We start from the raw sequence: 17,090 nt of genomic DNA, 5'->3' as shown, positions 1-17,090 counted from the left end.
TTAGTCATATACTGTGCATATGAATGTGTCTGAAAGACCCAGTGTATCAGAACTTTCTGAAAGGAGGTCATGCTAACTTAGTTCTTTATGGTTTAAACCACTGTTATAGTGGTTTATGATTTTTTCCTTTTAAAAATATTTTATATAAAATTTATCTATTTATTCCTTTTATATATTTTTAACTTTATGTTTTTATTATGAAAGTATTACTTGTTCATTTTAGACAATTTTGAAAATATGGAAAACTATAAAGAAAAAAATCACTTATCACTCTAATTCCTTTTTTGGGGGGTATTTCTATACATATACAGTGGTAATACTGTGTTTTGTAATCTTTATAAATTTAATATTATGATGAATATTTTCCAATCTCAATAAGTACTCTTTTAAAAATTTAATCCTTTTCCTCATTGTTGCACATTTTATGTTGTTGCCACATATTTACTATTTTAAAATAATACTACAGTGTACATAAATTTTTATGAACATGACTAACAATTTCCTTATGATAAATTCCTAGAAATGAGGTTCCTGGGTCAAAGAGTATCCACAGTTTAAATATGTTTGATTCTTGTTATCAAATTGCCCTCTAGAAAGGTCCACTAACTATGTATGAGTGAAAGATTATGTATGGCTTTTTTTTTTTAATTAAAATTTTTTTTATTAGGGAAGTTGCGGGTTTACAAAACAATTGTGCATAAAATACACTACCCCACCCCCAACACCTTTCATTGGTTTGGAATATTTGTTACAAATGATGGCAGGACTTTTTTATAATTGTACTACTTTTTAAAACAGTAGTTACCTTTGTTACAATTGATGAAAGATTATTAAACCCGTACTATTACCTATCATCCATAATTTACAGTGGATCTTTTCCCATATGCTGCCCTATTATTAACACCTTGTATTTGTATCGTACATTTGTTACAATTCATGAAAGAACATTCTTTTTACTATTAACTATAGTCCATTGTCTACAATAGGGGTCACTGTGTTGTACACTCCTATGTTTTATCTTTTACTTTTTATTCTAGTAATATGTACATCCTAAAGTTTCCCCTATTAACCACATTCACCTTTATAATTCAGTGCTGTTGATTACATGCACAATAATGTGCTAACATCACCACCATCCATTTCCAAGTCTTTACGACCAACCTAAATAGAAATTCTGTACAAGTTAAGCGTCAAGTCCCCATCCTTTAACCCCGGTGAATCTCCTGGTGACCTATACTCTAGATTCTAACTCTGTGAGTTTGCTGATTATAATTAGTTAATTTGTCCTTTTGTGTCTTACTTATTTCCGTCAACATAATGTCCTCAGGATTCTTCCATGTTATTGCATGCATTGGGACTTCATCCCTTTTTGTGGCTAAATGACATTCCTTTGTGTGTGTGTGTGTGTGTGTGTGTGTGTGTGTGTGTGTGAACGCCACATTTTGTTTGCCATTCATCAGTTGATGGACACTTGAGTTGCTTCCATCTTTTGGCAATTGTGAATAATGCTGCAGTGAACATCGGTGTGCAAATATTCAGCTCTTCCTATATACCTAGTAGCTGGATTGCCAGGTAATATGGTAATTCTGTACTTAGCTTTCTGAAGAACTGTCAAACTGTCATCCACAGTGGCTGCACCATTTTACATTCCCACTAATATTCCTATTTCTTCAGAAACTCTCCAACACTTGTAGTTTTCTGGTTTTTTAATAGTGACTGTTTTAGTGGGTGTGAAATGATATCTCATTGTGGTTTTGATTTTCATTTTCCTAATAGCTAGTATGTTAAATATCTTCCTGTGCTTTTTAGCCATTTTTATTTCCTCTTTGGCAAATGTCTATTTAAGTCATTAGCCCATTTTTAAATTAGGTTGTCTTTTTATTGTTGGGTTGTAGGATTTCTTCATACTCTGGATATTAAACCCTTACGGTTTCCAAATATTTTCTCCCATTTAGTAGGTTGTCTTTTCACATTTGTGACAAAGACCTTTGATGTGCAAAAGTTTTTAATTTGAGGAGGCCCCATTTACCTATTTTTTTCTGTTGCTTATGTTTTGGGTGTAAAGTCTCAGAAACCATTGCCTATCACAAGATCTTGAAGATGCTACCCTATGTTTTATTCTAGGTGTTTTTTATTCCTGGTTCTTATCTTTAGATCTTTGGTCCATTTTGAGTTAATTTTTATATATGGTGTTAGAAAGGGGTCTTCTTTCATTCTTTTGAATGTGGATGTATCTAGTTCTCCCAGCACCAATTGTTGATAACACTATTCTTTAACAATTGAGTGGACTTGGCAGCCTTGTCAAATATCAATTGGCCATAGATGTGAAAGTCTGTTTCTGAATTCTCAATTTGATTCCATTGTTCAGTATATCTATCCTTATGCCAGTACCATGCTGTTTTGATCACTATAGCTTTGTAATATGTTTTAAAGTAAGTAGTGTGAGTCCTCCAACTTTATTCTTTTTTCAAGATGTTTTTGGCTATTTTGGGGCCCCTTATACTTCCAGATAGCTTTTCCATTTCTGCAAAGTAGGCTGTTGGAATTTTGATTGGGATTGCATTGAATTTGTAAATCAATTTGGGTAGAATTGACATTTTACTGCTATTTTGTCTCCCAGTCCATGAGCATGGAATGTCTTTCCGTTTATTTAGGTCTTTTTTGATGATTTTTAGCAATGTTTTTTAGCTTCTGTGTATAAATCCTTTATATCCTTGGTTAAATTTATTCCTAGATATTTGATTCTTTTAGTTGCTACTGTGAATAGAATTTTTTTCTTGATTTCTTCCTCAGATTGCTCATTACTAGTGTATAGAAACACTGCTAATTTTTGTGTTTGCGCTTGATCCGGCAACTTAGCTGATGACGTTTATTAGCTCTAGTAGCTTTTTTTGTACATTTTTTGGGACTTTCTGTATATAGTAGCCTGTCATCTGCAAGGGTGAAAGTTTTACTTCTTTTTTAATTGGGATGCCTTTTATTTCTTTTTCTTGCCTAACTGCTCTGGCTAGAACTTTCAGCACAATGCTGAGTAACAGTGGTGACAGTAGGCATCCTTCTCTTGTTCCAGATCTTAGAAGGAAAGCTTTCAGTCTTTTGCCATTGAGTATGATGTTAGCTGTGGGTTTTTCATATGTGTAGCTTATCATATTGAGGAAGTTTCCTTCTATTCCTAGTGTTCTAAGTGTTTTTATCAAGAAAGGATGCTGAATTTTGTCTCATGCTTTTTCTGCTTCAATTGAGATAATCGTGGTTTTTACCTTTTGTTTGTTAATGAGGTATATTATTACATTAATTGATTTTCTTATGTTGAGCCATCCTTGCATACCTGAGTAAAACCTACTTGATCGTGGTGTATAATTCTATTAATGTGCTGGTGGATTCTATTTGCAATTACTTTGTTGAGGATTTTTGCATCTATATTCATAAGAGAAATTGTTCATGAATTTTCTTCTCTTGTAATGTCTTTATCTGACTTTGGTATTAGGGTGCATTTGGCCTCATAGAATTATGAGTTATCTAGTGTTCCCTCCTCTTTAGTTCTTTGGAAGACTTTGAGCAGGATTGGTATTCATTCTTGGAATGATTGGTAGAATTCAAATGTGAAGCTATCTGGTCCTGATGACTTCTGGATCATCAGAAACATCTGGATTGTTCTTTTGGGAGGTTTTTGATGACTGATTCAATCTCTTTACTTGTAGTTGGTCTGTTGAGGTCTTCCATGAGCTCTAGAGTTGGTGTTGGTTGTTTGTGTGTTTTTAGGAATGTGTCCATTTCATCTAGGTTCTCTTAATTTGTTGGCATAGCCTTGTTGATGCTATCCTCTTATTATCTTCTTTATTTTTGTGGAGTTAATAGCAATGTCCCCCACCTCTCATTTCTGATTTTCGTTATTTGCATTTTCTCTTTTTCTTTGTTAGTCTAGCTAAGGGTTGCTTTTTTTTTTTCCTCCAACTTTATTGATCTTTTCAAAGAACCAACATTTGATGTTGGTGATTCTATGTATATTTTTTTGTTTGGTTTTTATTCTCAATATCATTTATTTGTGTTCTAAGCTTTCTTATTTCTTTCTTTCTGCTTGCTTTGGGATTATTTTGCAGTTTTTTTCTAATTCCTCCAAACATGAAGTTAAGTATTTGTTTTTACCTCCTTCTACTTTTTTTAAAAAAATTCAGTTTTATTAAGGTATATTCACATACCATACAGTCATCCACAGTGTACAATCAGTTGTTCACAGTATCATCATATAGTGCACATTGATCACCATAATCAATTTATGAACATTTTCATTACTCCAAAAAAATTAAAAATAAGAATAAAAATACAAGTGAAAAAAAGAACACCCAAAACAACCCATCTCCCCATCTCCCCCATGACTCATTTACTTTTTGTCCCCATTTTTCTACTCATCTGTCTATACAGTGGATAAAGAGAGTGTGAGTCACAAGGTTTTCACAATCACACAGTCATACTATATAAGCTATATAGTTGTACACTCGTCTTCAAGAATGAAGGCTACTGGGTTGCAGTTCAACAGTTTCAAGTATTTCCTTCTAGCTATTCTAATACACTAAAATCTAAAAAGGGGATATCTATATAATGCCTAAGAATAAACTCCAGAATAACCTCTTTATTCCATTTGAAATCTCTCAGCCCCTGAAACTTTACTTTGTTTCATTTATCTTCCCCCTTTTGGTCAAGAAGACTTTCTCAATCCCGTGATGCCAGTTCCAGGCTCATCCCCAGGAGTCATGTCTCACATTGCCAGGGTTATTTACACCCCTGGGAGTCATGTCCCATGTAGGGGGGAGGGCAGGGAGTCCATCTTCCAAGTTGGCTTAGAGAGAGAGGCCACATCTTAGCAACAAAAGATGTCCTCTGGGGGTGACTCATAGGCACAGTTGTAAGTAGGCTTAGCCTCTCCTTTGCAGTAACAAACATCATAAGGGCAATCCCCAGATCTATTCGGATCTATTCTGTTTGGGGTACGCTGTGCTTCTTGGATCTGTAATTTTATGTCTTTCATAAGAGATGGGAAATTTTCAGTGATCATTTCCTCCATTATTCTTTCTGCCCCCTTTTCTCTTCTCTTCTCCTGCTGGGACATCTGTGACACATATATTAATGCACTTCTTGTTATCATTCAATTCTCTGAGACCCTGCTGGTATTTTTTCCACTCTTTTCCCTTTTCTGTTCTTTGTGTATATGATTTCAGATGTCCTGTCCTCTAAATCATGAATTCTTTCTTCTGCCTCATCAAATCTGCTGTTGTGATGTCTCCATTGTGTTTTTCATCTCTTCTGTTGTGCCTTTTATTGCCATAAGTTCTGCCAATTGTTTTCAAACTTTTGAGTTCTTCTTATAATTTGCCCAGTGTCTTCCTTAAATCTTTCATCTCTTTAGCCTTCTCTTCCCTCAGCATGTTGATTTGATTTTTGAATTGGTTAGCACATTTTTTTGAACATCTTTAATTAGTTGTTTCAACTCCTGTATCTCATTTTGAAGTGTAAGTTTGTTCCTTTGACTGGGCAGTATCTTCATTTTTCCTAGTATGACTTGCAATTTTTTGTTGTCTAGGCATCTGATTTCCTAGATTACCCCAGTCAGATTTGCCCAGACCAGAGGGGCCCTGGTCTCAGGAGGACAGTGTACTCAGTTTCAGGTTGCCCTGAGCAGCAGGTTGTCAGACTCAGTACTTCTCCTATCCTGCCCAGCAGGTGGTGCTTGTCAGCCTACAGCTCCCCACCAGTCTAAAGAGGTGCAGTTCCTTTACTTCACAGTGGACCTAGTCCTGGCCAGGGGCTGAAGATGTCAGAAGCCAAGCTTAAGTTGTCTCTGGTTGGTTGGTTTGTTTTTGAGTCCCCTGAGGGAAGGCCATCACTTGAGCTGTGCCCTGTCCCCCTTTTCTTAGGAAAGATACAACCCACAGGGGGTTCTTTCCTACACTTGAATTTCTCCTTTGTCTCTGACTCTCTTAACTCCACCCATGCCTAGGTCAGCTGCTGCCAATTGAAAATGCCTGAGGCTTTCTCTAATGAGCTGCTCAGAATGAGAGCGAAAAGAAAAAAGGAAAAATAGCAAAAGCCCCTTTTCAGAGCCAGTCTCTAGCCCCTCAGTTTTGCCAGTTGACTGGAGTTTGTACCAAGTTCTCTGTGTCCCTTTTTATGGACACAGCTGTTCTCCAGCTCTCTGAGCTCAGCAGTCTCCAAAAGCCTCTCTTTTTATTTAGTTATGTACATGTATGTATTTATGTATATATATGTGTATGTGTGTGTGTGTGTGTGTGTGTATATATTTTTATTTCTTTTTTTTCTTCAGCCCTGCCTCCTCTCTGCCAGGAGTAACCACAGATTCCTGTTTGCTCAGGGCCTATCTGAGCTTGTATGTGGTATTCAGGAGTCCAAATCAGTTAAATTAAAACCACAGTTGGAGCTTGGCTGAGCCACCCCTCCCTGCTCCGACAGGGACTGCTTCTTTCTCATACAACAGAAATTTTGCAGTTTGGCCTACTGTGCCAGGGGAAGGGGCATTGGTCTGCAGTTTTTACTTACTTTATGCTGTGATCTCAGCTGTTCCTCCTATATCTGAATGATGTATGACATGTGAGCAGTCATGGATATTCCTCAACAAATGTTCCAGATTATTTACTGGTTGTTCCTGGCTATTTGCTAGTTGCTCTAGAGGACTAACTTAAATTCCACACCTCTCTATGCCACCGTCTTGCCCTGCATCCTCCTTCATTTTTGAAGGAGAATTTTGCTGGGTAAAGAATTCTTGATTGGCAGTTTTTCTTTTTCAATACCTTAAATACATCCTACCATTCCCTCTCACCTCCATAGTTTCTGAAGAGTAATTAGAACTTACCCTTATGGGGGATCCCTAGTATGTGACAAATTGCTTTTTTTTTGCTGCTTTCAGAGTTCTCTCTTTTTCTTTAGCATTTGGCATTCTGATTAGTATGTCTCTGAGTAGGTCTGTTGGTATTTATTCTGTTTGGAGTATGTTGTGCTTTCTGAACGTATGTATTTATTTCTTCCCTAGAGCTGGGTCATTTTTGGCCATTACTTCCTCAGATATTCTTTCTGCCCCTTTTCCCTTCCCTTCTCCTTCTGGGAACTTAGGTTGCATATGTTTGTGTGCTTCATGCTGTCACTTAGATCCCTGAGATACAGCTCAATTTTTTCCCATCTCTTCTCTCTGTTCTTCTGTAAGATTTCAATTTTCCTGTCTTCTAGATCACTGATTCTTTCTTCTTCAGTTCAAATTTTCTGTTGCATTCTTCCAGTGTATTTTAATCTTATCTATGTGTGCTTTTATCCCCATAGTTTCTGTTATTTCTCTGTTTATACTTTCCAGGTCTTCTTTATGCTAACACAATGTCTTCCTAATGTCCTTTATATCTTTAACCATATTTTCCTTCATCTCCTTGAATTGATTCAATAGGTTTTTTTGGACATCTTTGATGATTTGTTCCAATTCTGTATTTCCTCTGAAGTCTTAATTTGTTCCCTTTACTGGGCCATATCTTCCTGTTTCTTGGTATGGCTTGCAATTTTTTGCCAATATCCATGTATATTGTTACCTTAATGAGTTTACTCTGAAGGTCAGCTTCTCTCTGTTGTCCAGGGTTTTATTATTGATTGGCTTTTTATTAAGGCTCTTCTTGATGCCTAGTCCACCTTATTCTAGACCTTTAGAATAGCCTGTGTTTAACTTATCAGATTTTTTCAGATCTTATCATCTGATTCTTGCCCTAGATATACAGTTCAATTTTTGAAATTGTACTTTTTGTGCAGTTGTTTCACATCCAGAAGAAAGCTTTCTTTCCTTTGTTCCTTACCTGTGAATCTTGATCTGTTCCATTTGTTTTTTTTTTTTGTTTTTTTTTTTTAATTTTTATTGGGATTGTTCAGGTACCATACAATTATCCAAAGATCCAAAGTGTACAATCAGTTGCCCCTGGTACTCTCATACAGCTGTGCATCCACCACCACACTTAATTTTTGTTCAATTTTTAGAACTTTTTCATTACTCCAGACAAGAAATAAAGTGAAAGATGGAAAAAAAAAAAAAAAGAAAGAAAGAGAAAGAAAAGGAAACTCGAATCCTCCCATATCCCTAACCAACCCCCCTCAATTGTTGGCTCGTAGTGTTGGTATATTACATTTGTTACTGTTTATGAAAGAATGTTGAAATACTACAAACTGTAGTATATAGTTTGCAATAGGTATATATTTCTTCCCTATATGCCCCTCTATTATTAACTTCTAGTTGTATTGTCATACATTTGTTCTGGTTCATGGAAGAGTTTTCTAATATTTGTACAGTTAATCATGGACATTGCCCATCACAGGATTCAGTTTTATACATTCCCATCTTTTGACCTTCAACTTTCCTTCTGGTGACATATATGACTCTAAGCTTCCTGTTTTCACCTCATTCACGCGCCATTCGGCACTGTTAGTTATTCTCACATCTTGCTACTGACACCTCTGTTCATTTCCAAACATTTAAATTCATCCTAGTTGAACATCTGCTCATATTAAGCAACCGCTCCCCATTCTTAAGCCTCGTCCTATATCTTGGTACCTTATATTTCATGTCTATGAGTTTACATATAATAATTGGTTCTTATCAGTGCGACCCTACAATATTTGTCCTTACGTGTCTGGCTTATTTCACTCAGTATATTGCCCTTGAGGTTTTGACATCAACCTCCCCTTTTTTTTTTAAGATGGTTTTGTTCACACCCCATACATTCCATCCTAAGTAAATAATCGATGATTCTCTGTATGGTCACATATTTCTGTGTTCACCACCTTCACCACTATCTATATAAGGACATCTACATTTCTTCCACAAGGCAGGAGGGAGCATCAAAGAAGGTAGAGAGGGAAAAGAAAGAGGAAAAAAATGATAGCCAGGAAGTAGCAAAAGGAAAAGCAACCCCAAATCAAAGTAGGGTAAAGAGTCAGACAACACCACCAATGTCAAGTGTCCAACATGCCTTCCCTATCCCCACCTCCTATCTGCACTTACCTTGGTATATCGCCTTTGTTACATTAAAGGAAGCATAATACAATGATTCTGTTAGTTACAGTCTCTAGTTTACATTGATTGCATCCCTCCCCCAATGCCTCCCCATTTTTAACATCTTGCAAGGTTGACATTTGCTTGTTCTCCCTTGTAAAAGAACATATTTGTACATTTTATCACAATTGTTGGACACTCTAGATTTCACCAAGTTACACAATCCCAGTCTTTGTCTTTCCTCCTTTCTTCTGGTGTCTCACATGCTCCCAGTCTTCCTCTCTCAACCATATACATAGCTATCTTTGTTCAGTGTACTTACATTGCTGTGCTACCATCTCCCAAAATTGTGTTCCAAACCACACACTCCCATCTTCTCTTATCACTCTGCAGTGTTCCCTTTAGTATTTCCTGTAGGGTGGGTTTCTTGTTCACAAAGTCTCTCATTGTCTGTTTGTCAGAAAATATTTTGAGCTCTCCCTCATATTTGAAGGACAGCTTTGCTGGATATAGGATTCTTGGTTGGCGGTTTTTCTCTTTCAGTGTCTTAAATATATCATACCACTTACTTCTTGCCTCCATGGTTTCTGCTGAGAGATCCGCACATAGTCTTTTTAAGCTTCCTTTGTTTGTGATGGATTGCTTTTCTCTTGCTGCTTTCAGGATTCTCTCTTTGTCTTTGACATTTGGTAATCTGATTATTAAGTGTCTTGGCGTAGGCCTATTCAGATCTCTTCTGTTTGGAGTACGCTGTGCTTCTTGGATCTGTAATTTTATGTCTTTCATAAGAGATGGGAAATTTTCATTGATTATTTCCTCTATTATTGCCTCTGCCCTTTTTCCCTTCTCTTCTCCTTCTGGGACACCAATGATACGTAGATTATTGTACTTCGTTTCATCTTTAAGTTCCCGGAGACATTGCTCATATTTTTTCATTCTTTTCTCCATCTGCTCCTTTGTGTGTAGGCTTTCAGGTGTTTTGTTCTCCAGTTCTTGAGTGTTTTCTTCTGCCTCTTGAGATCTGCCGTTGTATGTTTCCATTGTGTCTTTAGTCTCTTTTGTTGTGCCTTTCATTTCCATATATTCTGGTTGTTTTTTTGAACTTTCAATTTCTGCCTTATATATGCTCAGTGTTTTCTTTACAGCCTCTATCTCTTTTGTGAAATATTCTCTAAACTTTTTTAATTGATATAACATTAGTTGTTTAAATTCCTATATCTCACTTGAAGTGTAAGTTTGTTCCTTTGACTGGGTCATAGCTTTGTTTTTCTTAGTGTAGGTTGTAGTTTTCTGTTGTCTAGGCATCTCACCTCCTAGGCTACCCCAATCAGGTTTTCCCAGATGAGAACAGGCTCAGGTCACAGAAAGAGGTAATATTTCAGTATCTGGTTTCCCTGATGGCTTTTCTTAGAGGATTGAGACACCTGTGCTATTGTGCTGGACAGATGCACCTGTCGCTGCCTGTGTAAGAGGGTGTGGCCTGTGGCTCTTCTTCCCCAGGCTTTGGGGTCTGGTTCCGGAAAGACTGAAAGATGGACAGTAGAGCTGGGCCCCTCCCTTTCCTCTTGGGAAGCTATGCCCCCTCCAGAGATGTCATTTGCATATCAATAAGTTCTTTGTTTCTGTGACTCTGCTGATCAAAGTGTTTTGATTTAAAAATGTCTGAGGCTGTCTTTACTGCAAAGTGCTGCGGGCTGAGAACAGCTGAGGTTTTCTCCACAGGGAGAGAAAGGGACAGAAAAACTCCCAGGTTCACCCATCAGCCAGAGACAGCACCCGATCCTCTGGGCTCCTGTCGTGAGACAGGTATGTCCCCCGACTCTCCCAAGGTCAGTTGTCTCCAAAAGCCTCTGTCTCCTTGTTGAGGATTTGCTGTCTGTATTGAGCAGTTAATATTAAAACCTCACTTGGAGCTGGACTGAGAGAGTGCACCGCGTGGCTTCCATGAGGGAGGGGCTCTTGGCTCTTGGCTCTCAGCGTGGGTCCACAGTTTTACTTACAGATTTTATGCTGTGATCTCGGTCATTCCTCCCAATTCAGGTTGGTGTTTGATGAGTGGACAGTCACGTTTGTCTCCCCGCTGTTATTCCAGGTTATTTACTCGTTTTTTTGGTCATTTATGAATTGTTCCGGGGGGGACTAACAGTCTTCCACTCCTCTCTATGCCGCCATCTTAGCTCCTCCCTTCCATTTCTTGTTGATCAGGATTTTATCCCCAGCTCCTATGATTAGTTCAAATTCTTTCCCTCACTCAGTGCCCTGTTTTCCTTGCACTTTTTAGTTTTGGGAACCTCCTGTCTTACAGTAGTTCAATTTCATTCCATGCCCCTTTTGTTTTCCTCCCCCTGAGGCTTTTCTGCCTCCAGTTTCTTCCCCTTTATGGTGTCCTGCCCTGAGTAGCCAGATGGGGTCAATCCAGAAAGGTGGGTCACTCCAGAAATGTCCATTTTGCATTTAGGAAGTCCAGCCAACAGTTGGGTTGAGTGAGTGCACCACTTTCCAGTTGCAGCTTCTTTTTTTTGTTTCTTTCCTTTTTTCTCCCTTGGGCCCTTATGCATACAGCACTCTCAAGTGGCTTGTTCTCTACTCTGGGTCTCTGCTGACTTGGGACACGGTGCCTGGATATGCATGGGGCTCTGGCAGGCTCCTGCGAATGGCCCTAAAGTCTGTAACCGCGGTGGGATGGCGGGATCCCAGCCTCTCTGTCTTCAGGGACTCCTGAACTGTGTGGGACCGAGTGAGGGGAGGGAGTTGGACTTATGTTCCAGGACAGCAATTTCCTACCTGGTATTTTTCTTTTTCTTCACATCTGTATTTGTGGAGTCCTCCAGTCTCAACCATCCTCCAGAGTTTTAAGCAAGTGGGATTTGTCCTTTTATTCACTGAATCTCTGGAGAAGTTTTTGCAGGGATGTCTTATGTTGCCATGTTGATTATGTCATTCCAGGGATTGGTTTTTTGAAAACCAACAAGCCACAACTTTGAGTCTGAGGACTAGATGAGGATGCTTCAATTCCATTTAGCCTTGTAGTGAAGATCCACAGAAAGCTAGGATCAGATGAGAAACGTAGAAATTTCCATAAGCCATATGCATTCTATAGCTTGCCAAAGAGCCTCCAGAAGTCAGCTTTCAGAACCGGGAGTTTCAGTGTCCTTGACAATATTTCACATGTAACGCCTACTCCGTTCTGTTCTGTATTCCCCTCTTGCTCTTCTGAAATAGCACTATGACTTATCTGGGGATATTGCAGCTCATAAAATATTTTTTCAGAGGCTAGAAGCTTGCTTTCTCCCCTGTTGGTATCTTTGGCTGGCTGACAATCTTTGCAGTTCTTTGATTTTTCTGTCACATGACAGTACACACGGTGATATTTTCTTTCTCTTCTGGGTTCCTGCTCCATATGACTCTTTAAATGACTGGTCATTTTTTCGTTTTTCCCACCAGTATTATTACTGCATGATTTAGCTTGCAATATAAGTTGAAGTTTTAATAATGTATTTGTTTTAATTTTTAATGGCCATGTTTAAAATATATTAAACATATCCCTGCTGTATTAAGGATTCCTAAGACCAACCACAGCTTTGATGATTTGAGAACTCTTAAGACTCAGGGTATAATTGTACTCACAGCTATGATTTATTGTGATGAGAGGATATAGAGAAAAACCAGAAAAAGGAAAAGGCACATGAGGTATAGTCCGTGGGAAACCAGATACAATCTTCCAGAGTCCTTTCCCATTAGAGACACACAGGATGCCCTTAACTCCCCCAGTAGTGAGTTGTAACAACATATATAAATGTGTTTTATATACACATATAATTAGCTACCAGGGAATCTCATTAGAGGCTTAGTTCCCAGAGTTTTTAGTGGGGGCTGGTCACATAGCCCCCTTTTGCCTAGCATGTAACAAAATTGTAGACTCCTGACGAAAAGCAGGTGTTGAGCATAAGCCATGCTGTTTGTTCCAGTTGTTCAGGCCCAGTGAGCCACTTTTATCAGTTAGGGTAGTGGGAGCCCTCCTAAAAATCAAGTTTCCAGACTCTAGTCAAGGGTCAACCTTGTAAGCAGGACTTTTGAAGGATAACAGTCAAGGTTGCTATTTTAACTCTTTTCTGCACTCCTACCATATTGTTGTATGTAGTTATAGTTTAATTTTTATTGCATAAGATTGTCATTATTAACATCATCATTTGCCATATATAGAATTACCCTTTCAACTTTTTATAATGAATTGATGCAGGTTTACTCTGTGAGCATATCTTTTATAATTAGATTGCTCCCTATTTAAGGGACTTATTCCTGAATTTTACATAATGAGTTTCGTATGATTAAAAATACTGGAGGTCTTGCCTTTATATAATTCTTATATTAGGTTTTACCCTGGAGGAAAAAAAAATTCTTATTCATGTATTTTTTTTTTTTTTTAGCATATTATATACCACATAGGAACTTTATGACAGAAAGGGAATTTTAAGAAGGTATGCAAAGGTGTGCCTGGAGTATATGACATGTGCTTGGACAAGCTTACACATTTTCATGCTCAAATCATGTTATAAGTATTATGTCACAAAATTGTTGCTGCTCATTAACTTGTAAACTAGCCTACATTGCAATGAATATAAACCAGCACTCTATTGGGGCAAGAAAAGATGCACTGCACTCAAAAACTTCAGGTCAACTTTATTCCTAAGTCATTCTGAAATAATAAGAGCATCTCAAAGTGTCACAAGTCTTTCAATGGCTAAATTATGAATATTACTTAGGACATAAAATATGTTATTAAGAGATGACAGCCAGGGCTGTTTCTGTCCACAGATGTATCAGAGATACAGAAAACATTCTTGCCAAGAGTATATGAATTTCCTCATGTTTAAAATGAGAATAATACTTGGCTTGACAAGAAAGGTTGTGAAGACCAAATAAAATAACATGTCAGGAAGCACTTTGTAGTCTAAAGCACCATACAGATTCATTAATTCAACCAACATTAACTGGGCATCCTATTATGTGTTAGGGCCTGGGGACCCTAAAATGAATTTGCTGATATGTTATTAATATATTGTGCTACTTTCTAAGGCATTCATCTCACCAGTCCTTTTGAGTGTCCAAGAAGCTCCTATAAAGGTGTCCAAAAATAGATCCACTGGTAATAAACAGGCTTTTTCAAATGGCTGTGTGTTAGCCCTAGCATTGGGAAGAGCATATCCAAACCCATTCACAGGGAGAGGAACTTCAGGCTTCTCCAGATAATTTTTTCACAACCAAGGATGCTGATTAATAATCAGGAAAATACTTAAAATAATCAAATAAGGCCAACTTTGTGCAGTCTGCTCAAGAAATAAGTGGTGATCTTTCATCAAGAATCCATTTGTGAATTAAACATTGCTTAGGTCAGCACCACCTGCTGGAACTACTGCTGAGTAAAATTAGGTCATTTTTTTCAAAGCATGTGTAGAAGACACCAAGGGTAAAAGCTGTAGCCACTCTAATGTTAATTCAACAAATATTTACTGAGCACCTAATATGAGCTCTCACGTATGATCAAATCAACCTCTCCAGTTAGCTCCATTGTCCAGATCTCTGGTTATCTTCCCAAGCATGTGGAATGCAACATGCCCCAAACTAAGCTAATCTCTGCTGCTGCCTGGGCTACCCACGCCAACTTCCTCCCGTTTTCTGTTACATTGGTAAATGGCACCATCATCCATTCAGTCTTCCATGTCAGAATCCTGACACTCATCTTCAGTTCCCTCCTCACACTCATCCCCCAGGCCCCATAGATTACATCATCGAGTCATTTCTATTCTACTTTAATTTCTCCTTTATCTATCTGCTTGTCTTCATTCTCACATTCATTACCTTCATTCAAGCTTTTATGCCTCACTCAGATTGCTACTAATGCCCTAAACAGTTCTTCTTCTTTCTTCCTTCTCATCTCAAACCTTCCTTGAATGAATTATCTAATCTGCTTCTGTGTTCTGTGTTCTGGTTAAAGTCTAGACCATTTAGCATGACACAGAAACATTTAAAAAATCTGATCCCCACCTCACTCTCCAGCTTCATCCTTCTACACCGCTGCATATATTCTTCCCTCTATTAATTTAAAATTTGAAGATTCTCAGTTTCATTTTAAAAGCCAGTGGCTCCTGCTGATTATTCATGTATTTTTAACTTAATATGAATAAATGGTATCAATTTACTCAAAATTTTAGTGACCAAATGAGGACATTGCCTGAAAGCTAGTAAAATTTCTCAAGATTGTTTTTAAAAAACACTGTTTTGAGCACCTGCAATATGAGAGGAACAATGGTAGGTTCTGGGGAATACAGTGAACAAGACAGGAATGATCCATGTCCATATAAAACTTAGTTTCTAGTGAATATGTACCAAATGCTTTTTAGGAAAGAAAGTCTTTTCTGTTGTGGCCATATATTTCAAACTATTAATGTTAACTTAGTATTTATCTATGTTTAGTAGTTTTCAACCAATTTATTTTCAAATTTCTAATTGCCAGTTTCAATTATAATTCTTATTATCCATTAGGAATGGTCCATATCTTCTGCTCCTGCAAGGGCATATCAGAATCACTCCAGAAATTCTGTTACAAATCTCCCCATTAGGCCTTCTCCTTTCATCCCACATGCTTTGGACTACTTTCCAAAAGAATATTATGGTAGTGAGCCACTGCTATTCTATTAATGGGAGTATACTTCCCACATCTCATGATACAGAAAAAAGTATTAAGAGTCACTGTTCTGGTGTTTTCCAGATTATTTTTGTAGTCAACCTCTCCCTATCTTTAGTCAAAAAAAAAAAAAAAAAAAAAAAAAAAAAAATTTGGAGAGGGAAGTAAGAAGGGAAAATAAACAGTGAAATGCTAAGCTTCCAAGTTCATCATGGCTTTATTGTTTTGTATAGATCCTCCATATTTTAAAATAAAACTGTTGAAGTCGTGAACAGTTCCTATGTGTATGTTCTCCTAATTATGAACTAATTATTTTTATTCTTATTGTCTTCAAAATGTATAGATAACAGTTATAAATTGGCTTATGTAGGCCAGGGGTGTTCATTTCAGAAAAAAATTATAGTTTTCTTCTTGTATAATGTCGGGAACTTAAGTATCATTACTTTCTGTTAGTTTGATCAGACTCTCCTTTAGTTATTTGCTTTATATCCCTTAGTTCCTGAGAAGTCTTATTATGAGTTTGAAGTTCCTGGAAATGTTCATCCGGAGGCGGCAGTGACGGTTGTACAGGCCATGGCACGTTTCATGGCTGCCTATTTCACCAATCAGCCACTTTACATTCCGCCGCCTCATAATGTGAATGTTCTTCCTCCACTTCATATTAAAACAGGTAATGTAGTAAACAAATAATTTTCTCCTTTGTTTTTATACCTAATATTTAAAATCATATTGTATAGTGATCCATTATTTTATGGAAACAATACTATTCTAGCTTAATGCCTCACATATAGTAGGTGCTCAGTGACTGAGTGAAGAGGATTTGAGCAAGTTAATCTCATGGATTCATTTTTAGTGAATATGGATTTTTTGGTCACAAGTTTTAGGCAAATTGAATTTTATAGTTTCCATCTTTAAATTGAAAGGACTGCCGCCTTATATACAGAAATTCGAAGATTCAGCAAATTTTCTATATCTGCTAAATTTATAATTTAATTTTATTTGGGCAATTTACTTTCCTCTAGGATTTCTTTACTAGGGTCAGCATAGCACCTAATCTGTGCTAGATTATTGTCCTGTCCTCAAGAAGATAAACATGCACACAAATTTCTATGATACTCATTCTTTTAACTTTTATTGAACCTGCTATGTGCCAAGCAGTGTTCTAAGTACAGGGAACATGTTAGATTGTACCATATGAAATTGACAGTATGAAAATATTTGTAGTTTTTTTTTTTTTTTTAAATATGAAGCAGATTTATCTGAACTGCTGTGAACAAAACAGATAAAGTATCTCTTCTTTCTCTTCTTGTATGGAGTTTACATTCCAATAGTTAAAGACAGAAAATTTAATAAATGAATATATAAACAAGAAAA

General features: G+C 37.3%; 1 protein-coding gene across 9 annotated transcripts in view; it reads left to right on the top strand.

Moving 5' to 3' along the window:
- CPLANE1 (ciliogenesis and planar polarity effector 1) overlaps window positions 1-17,090 on the top strand; it is a 254,183-nt gene that overhangs the window by 41,885 nt on the left and 195,208 nt on the right. For all 9 annotated transcript variants that reach the window (XR_005210980.1, XM_037799359.1, XM_037799363.1 and 6 more), the window contains one exon: window positions 16,213-16,386. Coding sequence is in view for 8 of the 9 variants with exons in the window: in XM_037799359.1 (XP_037655287.1) it covers window positions 16,213-16,386 (174 nt within the window). In the remaining variant the exon portion in view is untranslated. The remainder of the gene's footprint in view (window positions 1-16,212; window positions 16,387-17,090) is intronic.

This window comes from Choloepus didactylus, chromosome 11 (assembly GCF_015220235.1).
Source record: "Choloepus didactylus isolate mChoDid1 chromosome 11, mChoDid1.pri, whole genome shotgun sequence".
In the NCBI taxonomy this organism is placed as follows: domain Eukaryota; kingdom Metazoa; phylum Chordata; class Mammalia; order Pilosa; family Megalonychidae; genus Choloepus; species Choloepus didactylus.
Note: the sequence above shows the minus strand (reverse complement) of the source record. Positions and strands in the feature narration are given on the sequence as shown.